The sequence below is a fragment of the Tripterygium wilfordii genome, chromosome 22, assembly GCF_013401445.1.
Source record: "Tripterygium wilfordii isolate XIE 37 chromosome 22, ASM1340144v1, whole genome shotgun sequence".
NCBI lineage: Eukaryota > Viridiplantae > Streptophyta > Magnoliopsida > Celastrales > Celastraceae > Tripterygium > Tripterygium wilfordii.
Genome location: NC_052253.1, coordinates 3,038,482 through 3,056,961, shown reverse-complemented (window position 1 = coordinate 3,056,961; position 18,480 = coordinate 3,038,482). Strand labels below are relative to the sequence as shown.

General features: G+C 40.1%; 4 protein-coding genes across 9 annotated transcripts; 3 read left to right on the top strand and 1 right to left on the bottom strand.

The window, feature by feature from the left end:
* Nucleotides 1–1,092: 1,092 nt before the first annotated feature.
* On the top strand, nt 1,093–5,616 carry LOC119990466 (probable serine/threonine-protein kinase PIX7). Of its 3 annotated transcripts, none has more exons than XM_038836391.1 (6): nt 1,093–1,760; nt 2,946–3,283; nt 3,436–3,571; nt 4,364–4,500; nt 4,577–4,700; nt 4,889–5,616. In XM_038836391.1, exons 1-6 carry the CDS (start codon nt 1,553–1,555, stop codon nt 5,422–5,424), a joined length of 1,479 nt encoding a protein of 492 aa, XP_038692319.1. In that variant the 5' UTR covers nt 1,093–1,552; the 3' UTR covers nt 5,425–5,616. The 3 variants fall into 3 exon arrangements, with proteins under 3 accessions (XP_038692319.1, XP_038692320.1, XP_038692318.1); XM_038836392.1 differs by having other exon boundaries at nt 2,940–3,283; nt 4,616–4,700; XM_038836390.1 differs by having other exon boundaries at nt 1,094–1,760; nt 2,940–3,283.
* A 105-nt stretch (nt 5,617–5,721) lies between these two features.
* Nucleotides 5,722–7,535, top strand: LOC119990464 (aldehyde oxidase GLOX). Its single transcript, XM_038836386.1, has one exon. It carries the CDS (start codon nt 5,758–5,760, stop codon nt 7,453–7,455), a length of 1,698 nt encoding a protein of 565 aa, XP_038692314.1. The 5' UTR covers nt 5,722–5,757; the 3' UTR covers nt 7,456–7,535.
* Nucleotides 7,536–12,408: 4,873 nt separating this feature from the next.
* LOC119990467 (uncharacterized protein At1g27050) lies at nt 12,409–13,418 on the top strand. Of its 3 annotated transcripts, none has more exons than XM_038836396.1 (3): nt 12,409–12,854; nt 12,972–13,256; nt 13,297–13,418. In XM_038836396.1, exons 1-2 carry the CDS (start codon nt 12,513–12,515, stop codon nt 13,218–13,220), a joined length of 591 nt encoding a protein of 196 aa, XP_038692324.1. In that variant the 5' UTR covers nt 12,409–12,512; the 3' UTR covers nt 13,221–13,256; nt 13,297–13,418. The 3 variants fall into 3 exon arrangements, with proteins under 3 accessions (XP_038692324.1, XP_038692323.1, XP_038692321.1); XM_038836395.1 differs by having other exon boundaries at nt 12,972–13,260; nt 13,301–13,418; XM_038836393.1 differs by having other exon boundaries at nt 12,972–13,418.
* Nucleotides 13,419–13,510: 92 nt separating this feature from the next.
* Nucleotides 13,511–17,538, bottom strand: LOC119990465 (protein PTST homolog 2, chloroplastic). Of its 2 annotated transcripts, none has more exons than XM_038836387.1 (8): nt 16,782–17,538; nt 16,129–16,292; nt 15,652–15,843; nt 15,349–15,530; nt 14,560–14,702; nt 14,316–14,463; nt 13,834–13,902; nt 13,511–13,746 (listed from the first exon to the last, which is right to left on the bottom strand). In XM_038836387.1, the coding sequence occupies exons 1-8, from the start codon at nt 17,345–17,347 to the stop codon at nt 13,651–13,653; spliced, it is 1,560 nt and encodes a 519-aa protein (XP_038692315.1). In that variant the 5' UTR covers nt 17,348–17,538; the 3' UTR covers nt 13,511–13,650. The 2 variants fall into 2 exon arrangements, with proteins under 2 accessions (XP_038692315.1, XP_038692316.1); XM_038836388.1 differs by having other exon boundaries at nt 15,652–15,774.
* Nucleotides 17,539–18,480: the final 942 nt, after the last annotated feature.

Sequence of the window (18,480 nt, the reverse complement as noted above, 5' to 3'; positions counted from 1 at the left end):
GAATTAGCGATGGGATTGAGTGGACAATCGATTGGATTAAATATGTGTGTGATTAATATTTGATTTCAATATAAAACATATTTTTCATTTATACTTAGAAAGAAAAAGAAGTTGAACTCAAAAAAGGCATGAACATTTCGAGTTTATTTGTAAGGGTGAAGAATTTTTATTTCCTTTTCACCTTTAATTTAATTTTTATTTGAGAAAAAAAATATTTTTAAATTTGTAAACCCAATCAAAATATATTCATATTTTTTTTAAAAAAAATGTGATATATACGTAACATCTGACTTGGCGCAAGTTATACATTATAGCATACATATAAGAATACACACGTAGGACAGAGTTGAAATAAATAACCCTAATCCTTAAATTCCCCCACCTTCGTCCCATCTTCCTCTTCCTTCATCCCATCTTTTCCTCTTTTCTCGCAGCCGCAGAGCTGCTTGAGGAGGCAAAGGTAGAGGTTCGAGTGGTTTTCATGTCAATTTCAAAGTACAAACAATTCCTTTAAAACTCTAAACATTATCAATTATGTGCCATCCCTAGAAAGCATGAACAAGGTGGCGCACCAATTACTAAAAACATGACACATGGGTCTCTATGAAATCGAGGTTTTCTGCTGATGGGCACTAGCATTTATAAGTCCCAGTTATGAAATTCAACAAAAGACTTTATATATATTGTCCATTTTGAGCCTAGGCCCGTATGAATTTGTTCATAGATTTCTATTCAAAAAATTAAAGATATTTTCCACATTTATAAACTCACCATCTTTCGGAGAGAATTTGGATTTGCCCATAACAAAACTCAAGCGATTGATGTGGGTTTTGATTTGCACCTAATAAAAATCAATATGACGCACGCCGCCGGCATTGGCCCACCAAGTCAGACACGTCACCTTCTAACTGGGTCCTCCATCTTTTACCAGTATCCACTTCTCTATCTGCCCGACTGACTGACCGGTGGTCCAATCTCTAGAGTTAAAGCCTCAGCCTCCACTGCCCGCATACGTGGGGCAGCTTATGCTACTTTGTCTTGGTCTTCGATTCTATTAAAAATAAATTAAAAAATGAGGAGAATCAATAATAAGCAGATATGAATGCGATATTTCTTCTTTCTGTGTATCTTTTGGAAGTTTTGTTTTGATACCATTTTTAAAACAGAGATTTCTGTGACTCTTTTAGAGCAGACAATTCCCAGGCTGAACTGAGAATTTTTGTTTTGTTTTGTTTTTTTCTTCTAGGAAGAATACCCATTTGGTTTCTAATTTCAGGTCTCTCTCAAACTTTGATCAGTCTTTTGTCTCCTCTTGATCTCATTCATGTGATCCAGCTCTTCTCTATCACAACTGGGTTTCCTCTTTTAGCAATCATACATTTGTGGGTTTTGAAGGGAAGGAAGAATTTATGAAGAATTTTGCTACTTTTGGTGGCGACCGTTTGTTTTTGTTGAGGTTGTGACTAAAAGGGGAAATAGTTGTGGTGGTGGTGGTGGGATTTTGGGGGTGTTTAATGATATCTGGATTTGGGCATTTAGGGTTTGTGGGAGCATGGGATTAGGCAATCTAGAAGATAAAGTGAGGCAGCCTTGGAGATTGTGCGAATCAAGGGGCAGAAAGAAGCAGAAGAAGGATTTTGATGATAACGGGGGTGATGCTGTGAGGGGGACATGTTGTTGGATTAAGTTCAGGTTTATAGGAAGCTGCATTTCAAGATCCAAAGTTGAGAGCTCTGTTAGTGGGATCAGTACCCATTATGGTGAGTCTTCCCAACCTTGAAAGTTTTTTTTTTTTTCCATTTGATTGGCCATATGCTTCAGATTTGAAGTTCTGGTTTGCTTGAATTGTAGAGAATGATGGATGTGGGATTTAGCCATTGGTGGAACAGAAAGGATTTTTTAGGCAAGCATTAATAGGAATAAAAATCCAGCGTACTATTTTTATTGTTGCATCCTAAAATGCTGCACGCGGAATGTGACATAGTGAGGTCATATTGCACAATTCTGCCGGTCTTTGATTTTAATTAGAATTTGTATTAACACTGGATTCGAAGCTGTCAAACACAAAACTTGGTGTTCTTCCGTTACGAAATGGATAAATGCTCCTTTCAGTCCATTGTCAAGGGATTGCAGCATCCTTTTAGAAATATCGAGACTTGATGTACCTCACTTACTGGGTTGCACTTGCCCCTTAATAGTATTTCTTTTGCATTCAGAGAAAAAAGAAAGAAAGAGAGATAACGTTAGGATTACTCCTAAGAAATAATTTTCAAAGTTGTTGCCTGCAGATGATGCCCAAGAACTGAAAAACACTGGATCACTAGAGAAATAAATTTTGTTGCATTTACACTTAAATGTTTGTTCACCTTAGAGATTCAGATATATGCTCAATCTGTCAGAGAACTAGATGTTTCTACAACCTGTGAACCTGGAAATTTGTCTTTGTTGTGTTCGAATATCTTGGCCTTGGTTGGAAGATGGCAGGAATAAGCTTGCCCATTCAGTGCAGTTAAGAATTAAGAACCTCTCGTAAATGTCTTATTGTAAGTTTCCATCTAGTCTTAAAATGGAAGCATGGATGATTTTATGGTGTTGGCAGAAAATCCATAGGCTTGGTAATCTACATCAAATTTCTATTTTATCCCCGATTATATTGGCATTTGATCAAGTATCAAAATCATACTTAAGGTTTCTATTTCATTGTATTGCATTGCCATATTGGGTATCAACATTCCTTGCATTTTTCAAACTCATGAGTCATGAAAGGCATTCTTCCTAAAGACTGATAAAACCACGTGTGAAACAAATTTCACATTGTCCTTCTTTTAACGAGTGTAAACCTACAACGTGTGTTGCATGCACTTTCGAGCGCAAAAGTTGTTCGAAGCCTATATTTTCTTTAATTTTGACTCTCTTCTAACGTGTTATATCTGCATAAGGGTCAGCGGAAAGTAAATTTACAAATGACACAAGCAGAGACCAACCTGCTGCTCCCACTGTCTCATCTACGACTACTAGTAACGCAGAAAGTAATTCATCCACTTCCAAACTTGAAGAGGAGCTTAAAATTGCTTCTCGGCTCCGAAAATTTACTTTTAATGATCTTAAATTGGCCACAAGAAATTTTAGACCCGAGAGTCTTCTGGGAGAGGGTGGTTTTGGTTGTGTCTTCAAAGGTTGGATTGAAGAAAATGGAACTGCTCCGGTGAAACCTGGCACTGGTCTTACTGTTGCTGTTAAAACACTCAACCATGATGGACTTCAGGGTCACAAAGAATGGCTGGTTAGGAGCTTTCCTTTTATATTTTGATTATGAATCACTGATTACTTGTTTTATGCATGCTTGGATATACAATTCTTTTTTCCCTTTTGATATTTGACTCCTCTCTATTCTTTGTGTTTATGGTAATTCCTTCTATTTTATGTTTATGGCAGGCTGAAGTGAACTTTCTTGGGGATCTTGTTCATTCTAACTTGGTTAAATTGATCGGTTATTGTATTGAAGATGATCAAAGACTGCTTGTCTATGAGTTCATGCCTCGAGGAAGTTTGGAGAACCACCTCTTCAGAAGTATGTGGCTGCTTTTCTGTATTTTAACATGCTGTATTTTCATCTCATTCTTGAATTGATTACGAAGGTTCAAGTCCGATGTTTAAGATAAAATTTAAACCCATGTACTTGTAGGAGGGCTTAAATGCTAATTTCTCTGTTCTTTGTATTTTGGCCGAGTGCGGTCTGGATGTGGTTCCTCCAGATTAATTAGTTTATTACTTGACATTGATGATATTGATCCAAGAATTTAGTATTGATTTGCGTGTTTAATGGATACTACACATCAATCCTTTGCATAGTAACCATGCTGTCTCTTCTGTAAGTATTAGTCCATTCAACCGATGGAAGTGCTTTGATGAAACAAACTATCTAGCCTGAGTTTGCTGATCATAATTTTGAATAGGACTAGATGGAAGAATGCTTCATCAGCTGTTATCAAGCTTGGAAATATTTCATTCATTCAACTTTTACTTAGCCTCTATGTTATAAAGGAGTGCACATCTCATTTGGTGCAGTTTCACAATGGTTTGGAAGATCAAGCTGAATTATACTGTTGTTTATCTGCTTTGTGTTTGTGTGCATATGTTGCTGGAGAGGAAGGTTCATTCTGCTGCAGCCTGTATTTACTGGTAGCATTTTGGAAATTGACAATAATATCTGTTTCACTGAATATTTGAGCTGTAAAATAAATGGAATTCTTTCAGTTTATCGGATCTTAGTTTCTAAAGTGCCAGTTTGTGCTTTTGGTAATGGTTTGCTGGTGTATTTTCAGTGTTTAATCTCAATCCTTAAAATTCATATTATATGCAGGATCCCTGCCTCTTCCATGGTCCGTAAGGATGAAAATTGCCCTAGGTGCAGCAAAGGGTCTTGCCTTTCTTCATGAAGAAGCAGAAAGACCGGTGATATATCGTGATTTTAAAACCTCGAACGTCCTATTAGATGCGGTAGGTGAAAAGGAATGTGTCAAAAGCATTTATATTTGCTAATATTGTTTGTCTTTCTAAAAGTATACTATTTCAGGACTACAATGCTAAACTTTCTGATTTTGGACTTGCAAAGGATGGTCCTGAGGGGGATAAAACCCATGTCTCAACCCGTGTAATGGGAACATATGGTTATGCTGCCCCAGAATATGTGATGACTGGTATGTGTTGGTAAATGCAATTTCATACTTTGTTACAACATTGTTTTACTTCTCCTCCTCTGGGCAGAGAGTCTTGGCTGCAACTTGTATTGTTTTTTTCACAGTGATGAGGTTTTGAAGGTTTTATGTAAAGCTTGAACACTTTAAATGGCTGTGTTAGTCTGATAAGATTTTTCACTCTGTCTCAGGACATCTTACATCAAAGAGTGATGTCTACAGTTTCGGTGTAGTTTTACTTGAAATGTTGACTGGTAGGAGATCTATGGACAAGAACCGTCCTAATGGGGAGCATAACCTTGTTGAATGGGCTCGTCCCCATCTACGAGAGAGAAGAAGATTCTACAGATTGATTGACCCACGTCTGGAAGGCCATTTTTCTATAAAAGGTGCCCAGAAAGCAGTACAGATTGCTGCTCATTGTCTTAGCCGTGATCCCAAAGTTAGGCCTCTTATGAGTGAAGTTGTTGAAGCTTTGAAGCCTCTGCCCAACCTCAAGGACATGGCAAGCTCATCTTACTATTTTCAGACCTTGCGTGCTGACCGAATCGGGTCCAGTCCAAATGCTAGAAATGGCATTCTAACACAAGCAGGGTCTCTGTCGAGGAATGGTCAGCAACAGAGGAGCCTTTCTATACCCAACGGCTCCCATGCTTCTCCGCTTCACTATCAGCATCCGCATCAATCACCCATACCCAATGGCAAACCACAAGCATTGGGTCAGTAATTACCTACTTTTTTTTTCATTCCTTTCTAATTCATTTCACTCTCTTTTCCCCCCTCATCATAGATGTAATCTTTTCATTTGGATGCCAAGGGACTACATTACTGGCTTAGTTTTACCATTAGGAGAAGCAAAAGGATCTCCTTTCCTTTCTCATATCACATTTTCAGCCCTCTATATATAACTATAAGTCCAGCATTTTTGAATTATTACTATTGTTAACGTTAGTTGGTGGCGCCTAATCCTTCATTGCGTTGTCGCTGCTTATGTTCTAACCATCTATCTTAAACCCCATCGTCTCTAAAACCCGTCAACCAGCTGGAAGAAAACCCACAAATGGCGATGGTCAAGAACCAATCTTTCTTAGCAACTCTATTGCTTCTTTCACAGCTGTTGAGTGTTGCTTCATTATCAGACATGAACAACTACATGCCGTCACCAGCACCAGCCAGCCCCGTATCGGAGGGGGAGTGGGTTCTTCTACATACCAGCATAGGCATCTCTGCCATGCATATGCAAGTTCTCAAGAACAACAAGCTCATTATCTTTGACCGAACGGACTTCGGCCCTTCCAATATCTCTCTCCCTTCGAACCAAACCTGCCGCACCAACGACGAATTCTTGAACCCTGACTGCACCGCTCACTCTGTCCTATACGACATTGCTTCCAACAAATTCCGCCCACTCACGATCCACACCGACACCTGGTGCTCCTCCGGCTCACTAGACGCTAACGGCACTCTCGTCCAAACTGGGGGATACAGAGATGGTGAACACGTGATCCGCACGTTCACTCCTTGCGATGATGACACGTGTGATTGGGTGGAGACCACGGATCGACTCTGGGACCGTAGATGGTATGCTTCCAATCAGATACTCCCCGACGGACGAATCATCGTCGTCGGCGGTAGAATCGCTTTCTCTTACGAATTCTACCCTAAGAATTCGATCGTCGGCGATAACAAGAGTAATTATCTTCGATTCTTGGTACAGACAAGAGATCCATCTGAGGAGAACAATCTTTATCCGTTCCTCCATCTGTTGCCGGACGGGAATCTTTTCATATTCGCTAATAAGAGATCGATCTTGTTGGATTACAATCAGAATCGGATTCTCAAGGAGTATCCGGTCATGCCCGGACAGGACAAAAGGAATTATCCGAGCACTGGCTCATCCGTTATGCTTCCTCTCCGGTTCAATGATGTCAACATCACGGCGCTTCCGGAGGCGGAGATTTTGATTTGCGGCGGTGCGCCGTTAGCTGCATATAACAGTTCCGATAAGATGAATGTTTACTTGGAAGCATCGAGATCTTGCGGGAGAATGAAAGTGTCCGACCCGGATCCAAAATGGGTTATGGAGCAGATGCCCACGCCTCGGGTCATGCCCGATTTGATTTTGTTACCTACTGGCGACGTTATAATTGTTAACGGAGCAATGAATGGGACGGCGGGTTGGGAGGATGCCGTGAACCCGGTTTTCAACCCGGTTCTTTACATCCCAAACGAAGACCCGACCCGGAGATTCGTGGTCATGACCCCTACAACGATTCCCAGAATGTACCATTCGACGGCTACGCTTTTGCCAGATGGCAGGATCATAGTGGGTGGGAGCAATCCGCACGTGAAATACAACTTCACAGCGTTTCCTTACCCAACTGATTTGAGTTTGGAGGCGTTTTACCCACACTACATGGCTGAGCAGTACGAGTTTCTGCGGCCGTCAATTTTATCGGCGGAGCCAACGGTGTCGTATGGAGGGATGTTGTCGATTACTTTCGTGTTGCCATCGTACGGCCAAGATCAAGAGATCTTTATCTCGCTTGTTGCACCGTCGTTCGCGACGCACTCGTTTGGAATGAACCAAAGAATGCTGGTTTTGGGTGTGGAGAGTATGGTCCACTTGTCAACGTTTGCTTTTAAGATCAATGCTTATGGGCCCACGAATGCCAACGTGGCACCTCCTGGGTATTATATGATATTTGTTGTCCACGCTGGAATTCCAAGTAACGCTGTGTGGGTCAAGGTTCAGTAATTTTGACGTTGAACTCAGAATTAGTGTAGTTTTAATGTGACTACTTTGTTGGAGTAACGATGTAGCCGCCAATTCATGTATATGTGTAGTAGATACATAACACTGAGCCAGTAGAATCTCTCAAGGTGATACTGATTCAAGTTAGCACCAGAGAGCCATGGTTTATCCTTTACAATTAGCACCAGGAGATGATCACCGCCATGAAAATCAAGAGAAATTATAAATAAATAAAAAAAAACAATATTTGCTAACATCCCATGTCAAACAGAGACTCGCGTGTTAAGAGACCTTAATGAGGCGGCTCATCTTCTTGCACAAAAAGACATTTTGGTCAACTCTTTCCTATTTGAATTGAGGAAGTTCCTCCCGAGGTGGAGGTAATTGTGGCGAGGGAATGTTCTTCTGACGATAGAAATGGTGTGTCATTTCATCTATTTCAAGAGGTATTCTTACTGAAAATTCTAAAACATTTAAATGATGTGTCATTTTTATTTTTTATTTTGTTTAATAAAAATACTCTCATTTCAATGTTTTTTTTTTTGAGAAGAAATGTAGACTTCAATAAACCAAATTGGGGTTACAATTAGAAATAATTGCATCCCTAAGAAACTCTGGACACTCTCCAAACCAAAATCTGGAGTCAGAGCAAGAAATAGCCTTCTTGGCTAAAACATTAGCAACATGATTAGCATATCTTTTCACATGGTTACAAACCACATATTGAAACATATCAAATAAACCTTTTGCCCTACCGATACATAAACCAGCTTCGGACAGAGCATTCTCTCCACTTCTCAAGGCCGAAATCACCAATGCAGAATCACCCTCCAGAATTATTGACCCACACTGTAACTTAGCAAACCGCAATGCTTCTGTTGCTGCTAGGCACTCAGCGAAAAACGGATCAGAGGGACCTGAACACGTAGGCTTCGAGAGGCGATGTGCACTCCATCTTCGTTCCTGGCTACCATACCCAGGCCAATCTTGGGGGATTTAATGGTTGCATCGAAATTAATTTTAATCACATTGGTCGTAGGGGGTTCCATCTGGTTCTGGATAAAGCTGGATCAAGAGCACCATACTTATCAGCATCTGTCACCTGCGCCACCCTATACTCAGTTTGCATATTTTCGGCCAACTTCCCCATAACTTCAGGCTTACCGATATAGGAGTCATGAACTGCTTTGTTCCTAAACACCCAAACATGCCAGAGACAGATGAGAAGATGGTTCAAATCATCCCTTTTCGAGTGTTGAGATATAGCACATAACCAAGTTAATATAGAATCACTCTTGGCCAGTTTAGGGAGGTGATCCATCCCAGCAGCATACAAAGCTCTCTTAGTCCACCCACATTCACCAAACAGATGCATAACAGATTCACAACCGGCTCCACATAATAGACACTCAGATTGAACATCAAGGGATCTCTTTCGCAAGTTTAGCCAAGTGGGAACAAAGTCTTTACATAGCCGCCATATGAATGTCCTCACTTTGGGGGGGACCTCAGCCGCCCATAAGGACTTCCAAAAAGAAGATTTTGTGGAAGAGCTAGACTCAGGGTCTCCCTTGGAGGCTCTAGGCCATTCCTCATAGATATGGTATCCACTCTTGACAGAATAATGCCCCTTTATTATCAAACCACCACCTGCGAACATCATTGGCTCTCACATCTCCTAAGGGGATTTTCAAAATGGCCTCAACATCAATGGGAAGGAAGGTTCTCATCAGAAGAGATTCATTCCAGCATGCATGTCTTTCATCAATAAAACTTTGGACTCTTAAATGCCCCAGCCGAGAGCTAATAGGCGTGATCACATTAAAGTTCCATGGCCTAGGAATCCATTGATCATACCACACCGAAATGTCTCTACCGTTGCCCACTCTCCATATCAAGCCTTTTTCCAAGACAACCCTGCCTTCACATAAGCTTCTCCATGTCCAAGAGGGATTTCGTCCTAAGCACGCTCTCATAAAATCACCATCTGGGAAGTATTTAGCTTTAAGAACTCTAAAACATAAGGACTTCTCATTTGTCAGTAGTCTCCACCCCTGCTTGGCTAGTAAGGCCAAGTTGAAAGAAGCCAGGTTCCTAAAGCCAAGACCACCATAAGCTTTTGATTGACATAATGGCTGCCACTTAGCTCAGCAAATACCCTTACCGTGATTGCTCTTCCACCAAAATTTATTCAGAGCCCTCATAAGATCTTCAAAAAAAGAATTAGGCATCCGAAATACACTCATAGCATAGGTAGGAATAGATTGGACAATTGCCTTAATAAGAGTTTCTTTTCCCGCCTGAGACAAGAACTTTTCCTTCCACCCCCCTATTCGAGTCAAAACTCTTTCCTTTATGTGGTTGAATGATCTGCTTTTATTCCTACCTACCATCGCTGGGAGCCCCAAATATTTCTCTGGAGTGGTGATGTGCCTGACCCCAAGCATGGAAGAAATAAGAAGTTTGGTCTCACTCCTCGTATTAGAGCTAAAAAAGATCCCAGATTTATCAAGATTGATTCTCTGTCCTGAAGCAATTTCGTATGAGTGGAGGATCTTTTGGATCATTGTGCACTCTTCCGCATTTGCTTTACAAAATAACAAATTGTCATCAGCGAAAAAAAGATGAGACACCTTAGGGTCATTAGGGTTAGCAGAAACCTCGCTTATATAATTTTGCCTCTCCGCATCTTTAAGAACAGCTGACAAACCTTCAGCACAAATAAGAAACAGAAAGGGAGAGGGGGGTTACCTTGAAGCAAACCTCTGCGAGGCCGAAAAAGGCCATATGGGTTGCCATTGATTAGAATGGAAGACCGAACTGAAGAAATACACCTCATTATGAGAGACACCCACGAAGGATGAAACCCAAGCTTTGTCATCATGGCCTCAATAAAACCCCATTCGACCCTATCATAGGTTTTGCTCATATCTAACTTTAGAGCACAGAAACCCTAAGAGCCTTGACGCTTGTTCTTTAAAGCATGGAGTAGCTCGTAAGCCACCAAAATATTGTCAGAAATCAACCTACTGAGGACAAAAGCACTTTGAGATTCTGATATGATTTCAGGTAGAATTCCTCGCATTCGGTTAGAGATTGCCTTGGTAACTATCTTGTAAATGACATTGCAGAGGCTGATTGGTCTAAACTTGGTCATATCATCTGGGTTTGAGACCTTCGGAATTAGAACAATATTTGTGAAATTGATGTCGTCCATCACTCGACCCTCATTAAGAATCTCCAGACAGAATCCAGTCACATCATCCTTGAGGATACTCCAGTGACGTTGGAAGAACAGGGCATTATTAAATAAGTTGGACTCAATCTCTGAAGCACTGAAAGGCTTGACCAACTCTGAATTCATTATCGCAGAGACTCGGGTATCCACAGTATCCAAAACTTGTGGCAAATCGCGAGTCCCCAAGGAATAAAAGAGGTCCTGAAAATAATCAATCGCCACTCGACCAATTTCAGAATCCTTTTTGACCATCTCCCCCAGATGATTACGAATCTGGCTAACACTATTCCTTGAGCGTCGTTCACTGGCATATTTGTGAAAATAAGAAGTGTTTTTGTCACCCAACTTAAGCCAATTAGAACGGGCCCTTTGCCTCCAGATCATCTCCTCACGAAACTCAATTTCATTAATTTGCCGCTTGAGCTCCCTCTCCTTCGAACTCACATCACCGTACGCTGCATCTGATTGAACTTGAATCAGTTCTACATTCAAAACCTTCATTCTACGTTGAGCCACCCAAAAGTTTGCCCTACTCCAAGAGTTCAGCTGGGCACTGGTTCTTCTGATCTTTGTCAAAAAATTAGGACTACTTTGCCCCCAAGCAGCCCTAATAACATCCTTGCATTCGGGAGATCTAGTCCAAGACTCTTCGAATCTAAATTTAAAGTTACGACGTCTATAGTCACATCTAACTTCCTCTTCTAGTCTGATCACCACCGGATTATGATCTGACTTAGCATAAGGAATAACCTGACTTAGCATAAGGAATAACCTCAACATTAAAGTGGGGAAACCTTTCTCTCCACTCTGAATTGGCCACTGCACGATCCAGCCTAACGCGAATATTGAATAGATTTTCTCTACCATTTCACTAGGTAAATAAAGGACCCAAAGAATCCAGAGACTCCAAATTGCAAATTGAGAGGGAGTCATGGAATTGCTGCGTTAGGTATCTCTGCCTAGGAGGCCCCCCTTTCTTTTCAGAATCAAAAAGAATCTCATTGAAATCTCCTGCACAAAGCCAAGGCATCGCACAATTGGGAGCAAGCAACTGAAAGGTCCTCCAGAATTTATAACGCATCTCTGATACCGACTCTCCATAGATCCCTATAAAACGCCACGGGTCTTCCCCTCCCAACTTTTCTACAACAGCATCAATGTGGTACTGAGAAAAACTACGAATAGCAAGAGAAACATCCTTCTTCCACAACAAAGCCAAACCTCCCTTCCTACCCACACAACTAACAGGGAAGGCAGAAGAGAAATTACAACCAACTCTAACTCTATCAATTTCAAAACTCATCAACGTTGTTTCGCACAAGAAAACCACAACCGGCTTGACCTGTACGAGAAGGTTTTTAAGGGAGTGAATTGTCGAGGAACCTCCCGAACCTCGACAATTCAAACAAAGTATACTCATTGGGTCCGGCGGGCCTGGTTTCTACCAGTGCCCACCGATAAAATCATCTTTCCTGTCCCTATTTCCATTTCCATTCCATCTCTCTGAGCTTCTGCATAATCCCCATCACCAACTGGCTGATTCTCCACATTCTTAAATTTCCTCTTATTCCATCTCTCTGTGCTTTCCTGGGCTCATTTCAATGTTAATCTTGTATCTTTTGTTTTTCCCAATCGACACTTGATTAATTTTAAATTTTTTCGGAAAGATAACCCAAACACATATTTATACAAATATAATAAAAAATTTCACGGGAAATTTTAACGCACTAGTGAGTAGTGACAAAGCCGGAATCTTACAACTCAGTCGAGCTATCTCACCTCATACGAACCACAAAGAAACTTCAGATCTAAACTACACGTTATGAGTCGCAAGAGAGACAAACCCTACCCCTCGCGCCACGTTCCAGCTTCCATGCCCAAACGGAGACGGACCCTGCCTCCTCCTGTGGCCGCCCTGGACGACGGCGCCGATAAGCCATCTTCGAGGCCGCAGCCACCACCTGCGTTGCTGGTGATGGGACTATCTCCTGATTGCTCCGTGCTTGACCTCAAGTCGCGATTCGAGATCTACGGCGCCATCTCGCGCATCCGCATGGACCGCGATGGTGTCGGCTACATCTCGTTCCGAAGCAAGGACTCTGCCGAGGCTGCCATGGCTGCTTCCCTCGACTCCTCCTTCGGCATCACTGTTGATTCCAAGAAAGTACGCCTAACCAATCTGTTTATGCCCTTCTTTAATTACACTTCAATTTTGCAATTATATGGATTCCTGTAATTGAATTCACTCAAATTGAGCTGTAATTTTGTGGATGTGCTGCAGGTAGAGGTGTCATGGGCGACGGATCCGCTTGCTCAGTGGAGGGAAGGAGTTGGGCGTGGAGCAAACAAGGATAACGGATCATCATCTAAGCTTTTAAGAGCTGAGGTTCCTTTGAGAAGACATGGGAGAGTTCATAAGCTTGCCTCAGCTATAGTGAATCCCAGAAGTGGAAGCAACAGTTCATCAGTATCAGTATCAGATGCTCCTTTCAAAGGCAGAGAAATTGTGGGTTATGATGATATATTGTAACTTTATACTTTTATAGCTAGGTTGGGTTTAGAATTTTAGCTTAATTATAAGGATCATATGCCTTCTGTGAAGCCAGTAGCAGCGTCAGAAATGGTTTCTGGGTTATTTCATAATTGGGGTTCACATTGTTGCTCCCTCAGTTTCAGTCATGTAACTGTTCTTATTCAAAAATATCTGAGCTTTGTGGTTTTACATTAATGTCTGATGGTTTCTTGGTTGCAACAAAAATATACAGGAAATCTTTACATCAACACAACAACCCCCCCCCCCCCCCCCCCCCCCAAAAAAAAGAAAAGAAAAGAATTATCTGAAAAACATCAAGATTGTTACACATACCAACCTCTGGTCAAAGAATCATGAGAAAAAGGTAAGTTATATATGGTTGATGAAGAATACTACCATGTCCGCTAGGGTTTATTTTTAGTCATCCTTAATGAATGATGAGTGTATTATTCTCATATCCATTGTTGTTAACGATAGGGCGTAGGGGATCTACCCTCCATTCACCATCAACAATGAACTTGATCTGCGTTATATAATTGCAAGTATTAGTGCATTTTATCATTCAAGAATAAGTAATATCAAAACCAAGTTTACAAACAGACACATATACCTCATATTTGCCTGGATACAACTTCAGAGACACAGAGAATATGCCCGTACTCGACTTCTCCATCTTCCTCTATCAAATGAAATTACAATTACAAATGACATCGGACAAGGCATATATAGAAGCATGTAAAATTGAAGTTTCAATTTCATCATCCACGGTTAAAAGGGCAACAACAGCAGTAAACACCAAAGGCGCAGCAACCACCTAGAAGAAGCTGGTTAGGTTTCGCCGTCTAAAATGTTTCACCTTTATCAGGAGGGATGCGATATTCAGCCAAAGGGCCGGAACAAACTACTATCATGGATTATGAACTTTAATCCTAAGTTTTGGCTAGTACCTTACAATTTGAGTGGATGATGATGATAGCTCAAGAAGCACATAGTTAGAACACGCATTCATTTACTTATTGGAAACTTTACAATAGGAAAAAATAAAAACATATTAAAGCATTATCAATATCAAAATTTGGATGGGGATCACACCTGAGAAGTCCAGCCATCAAATGATCCAGCTAAGAGCACCTCTGAGGCTGAATTAGGCCACACAATGCAAGCACTGCGAAGAAGCCGTAAAGCCCTATGAGCATCATCTATCCTTCTCTGTTTTTCTTCCACAATCTTTCGTGCATCACTGTTAAAAGAAGAGTAAGAGCGAGATATTTTTGCCAACCAACTAAAGAAAAACAAAAGAATGGGAAGCATGCAATTTAGGATGCAACTTATTTACATTATCGCAAGTGCATATTTTCCTTGTAATACTGCTATCTTTGCTCGTAATGACCGCAACCTGTCCCTAGCATTCATGATCTCATTTTCCTGGAACTCCCATGCATCAGAAAGCTTCAGAAGATCATCAGAGTTCTTAAGATCCTAGTCAGAAAGGAGAAAAGGATTAGAAATTTGTTCAAAAGGTGATTAGAGGATGCAACAGCTCAGTAAGATAAACCATTGGCAGAAAAAGAAATCAATAGATTAAACAACAAGATGAGCCAAATTGTATATGACCCCATTCATGGAGAACTTCAATAAGTGATAATTAGAACTTTTTTGGTCCTCTATCACCAACCCTCATATTTCTCATAAGTGAATGCAAAGTTTAGATGCAGCATGCTTTGACAGATTAGTATTTGAAGTACAAAAGAAAACACAATAAAAGAGACATTCAATAATCACTTTCCACATACTAGTCCATGTAAGGTTCAAGAATGATATAATTAGATATCTTTTAAAGATAATATGCCAGTTCATGCATAGAGCATCAGCCGATAATTACTCATCAACACCATTTCAGCGCAGACCTGTAAGTTTAATGCAGCATGCTCCCTAGAATACATCTCTGACAAATGACATCAGATGAAGATAGTCAATTCCGTATCTAGGAAGGGGAAAAGGAAGCGTTATGCTATGCCATGAAGTAAATGGACAGCCACCATTGGTCACAATTATCCTATTACCTAAAATCCGTAGAATATATTAAGTTTCGAAGCAGTAATGCACATTCAATATAGATTCATACCTTCTGCAATATGCTTTTTTCATCTGAATTTAACCTGAACGAATTAAGTACACTGGAAAGCTCTGACTCCATGTGCTGAAGGTGATTTTGTACTTGGCTTTTAGTTATAACTTCAGTATAAGGATTATTCTCCATACTAACAGGTTCACTAACACAAGATTTTACTTCAAGTATATCATCCCCTGAAACATACTCCCATTTTAGTTTTACTAAAACCAATATCATTGGCTGTGAATTGCAATATTACATAAAGGTTAGTATAGTCTAAACAAAAGAAGCATCACAAAATCTTTTAAAGAATACCTTTACAATCCATATCTGAAAATCCTGCAGTCTGAGTTTCGCAACTTTTCCCCATTTCTGGCTTTAGTGAGTCTCCAAAACCATCAAAGTTTGAGAGTGATGGACTCTGACCAAGCATCTTCCCTGTGACATTAGTTAAGTTTTCGCCAAGGCTTAGAGATTCAAGTCTAGTGCTTCTGTCAAGGCCAGCAACTGTCCTTTTCAATTTGATAAATGAGACAAGTCAGAATAACAAAATGCTGTGCACAAGAAAAAACTCAATCTCATGTTATTTCCGAAGGAAAGGAAACATTTCTACTGTTCTAGATGCATCCAAAGGGTGAAAGAAATTTGGTTCAGGAACAATAAACAATGCAGGACTCCCATGTTCAATATGGGAATGGGACATAAAAAAAACTAAAATCTCCGAATTCTCATTTACAATATGGATATTAGAAAGGTATATGCAATATTTTACAATTTAAAAAACCAACTTACCTTTCATTGAGGTTTTGTGAATCTGAACATCTTCCCCATAATTATGTTGGGTGTGAGCACTGCTTCCTTCCTCTAGCTTACTAAATCCAAATTCCAAATTCCTTTCTTTCTCCAACCGACTCAGTATACCCTCTATCCCAAAATCATTTTCAGCTGCTGTTTCTCTGAGAGCAGTAAAGCACACAAACATTCCAGTCAAAGAAACTTCCAAGATGATAACCAATTCATTTAGTTGCCTAATAATGCACAGAATAGAAATGGAAAATTTATGATCCTATGAGTTATCTATAAAAGAAAGAATAACGTTGACAAATTCTGTTCCTACTCCACTTAAACATAAAAAAAAAATGACTTGCCAAATTATAAGGAAAATTCAGATAAAAAGCCAGGGAAATAAATTATTTAATTGAAACATCGGAATGTGTATCGATAGAAATTCATACAGTTAAAAAGTTAAATTCGTAGCACATCTTCACCAGGCATGAGTAATCTAAATTCTAAGCACATTCTCCAGAGATTACCCACTTTTTCCCCCAATTTTCTTGAACCCCGATGGGACTTTCTTAGCATAACGCGCACCACTATATCCATCAAACTTTCTAATATTGAAGATGATTAAAAGCTATCACAAGAATTAAAACTAGAAACCTTACAGTGATATACCAGACGAGGAAGCACTTGAAGAAGAAGAATCAACAGTGAAAGAAGAAACCCTCTCTTCATTGCCCTCCAAGACTCTTTCTTGAAGAAACCCATCATCCCATCCTGTATAGTAACTTTCTTGAACATGTTTCTCCCCACCATCGTTGTCCGAATCCCAGCCCATAGAAAGCCACCCTCCTTGCCTCAATATACCCTCAACAAGATCAATCCTCCCAGCATTCACCAGCTCTTTCTTGCTCGGAAACTTGTCCGGACGTTCAGAATTCTTCATAAACTCCAAAATCTCCGCCTCTAAAACCCAGTCTTCCTCCTCGCTATCCCACCCAGACCCGTTCTCGCACCTTCCCGAACCAAAATCCTCCGCAGAAAACCCAAACAGAGCACCAGAACCACAACTCGTCTTGAAAGTAACAAGACTTGAAGAATTTTCTTGCTTTCTTGCTCTTTTTCTCGCATTAACGATGAAGACAGTAGAAGGAAAAGAGTGAGAACTCAAACACCGGAAGCAAAAAGGGGAAACGAAGAGCAGAGACGGGTCGACGTTGATGGAGAACATGGTTCAGGCATTTCGTCGAACAGTTGGCGGTTTAGGAGCGGCGAAGAAAGATATTAGAGAAAAGCAGATGGCCCCGGCCAAGTAACGAACAATTCCACTGGAAAGCGTACCACGCATTCAATGAAGCGGGGCACTCGTTATTACTTATTATTACCTCATTTGGGGGGTTATTCTTTGCTTTTCTGTAATGTTGATTAGGGCAAATGCAACGGTGAAGTGGTATTGGGCCAACAAAGATGTTGTCTTTTGCTGATGTGGCTGTATTGTAAAATGTGTTTTGCTTATGTGGTTGTATTGGGATAAGTGTTTTGCTGATGTGGATGTATTGATATTTGATGTTTTGGTGTAGTTTTGTTGTGGATAATATGGAGGAATGAAATGTTGTTGGGTTGGGTGGAAAGATAAAGTGTGTGGGAAGAAAAAGTGTATAGAAATTTGTGTTTTGCTGATGTGGCTGTATTAGAATACGTGTTTGACTTGACTTTTTGTGTAATAGAGGTGGGACCGGGCCAACAAAAATGTTGGCACAGCAACCTAAATCCCATTGCATTTGCCCTTACAATTAGCATGCAGCAAAGATACTCTTTCCTTGGCTATCAAGTGTTTTTTTGACAAACTTACTTGATATTAATTACAAAGAAAATGGCACACATATGTCTTTTCATTCATCGTTCAATTACGAGAAAGTATCTGTTTCATTCTTTAAGTAAAAAAGTCATTGAAAATTGGTTACGTAACATCTATATCGCATATCAAAAAATTATGAGAAAGTATCTGTTTCGTTCTTAAATAAAAAAGACATTGAAAATTGGTTGCGTAACATCTATATCGCATATAAAAAAATTTTATGTGGTAAATTTTGACAAACGTCCCAAACTTACAAGTGTGACATTTTTTCGTCATTCAATTATGTAAAAAATAATTATTTTGTTCTTTAAAAAGGCACATGTTTTTCTTCTAAAAAAGGAAAAAACACATGTTTGCAATCGTATATATCTCTTTGTTTAATCGCGTACCTGACAAAATAAAGACTTTACTCTTTTTTGTTTTGTTGTTGTTCTTTGATAAATTCTCTTTCAATTGCTGTGTTGTTCTGGAACTTACGTGCAAAATGCCAAAATATACTTTTCCCT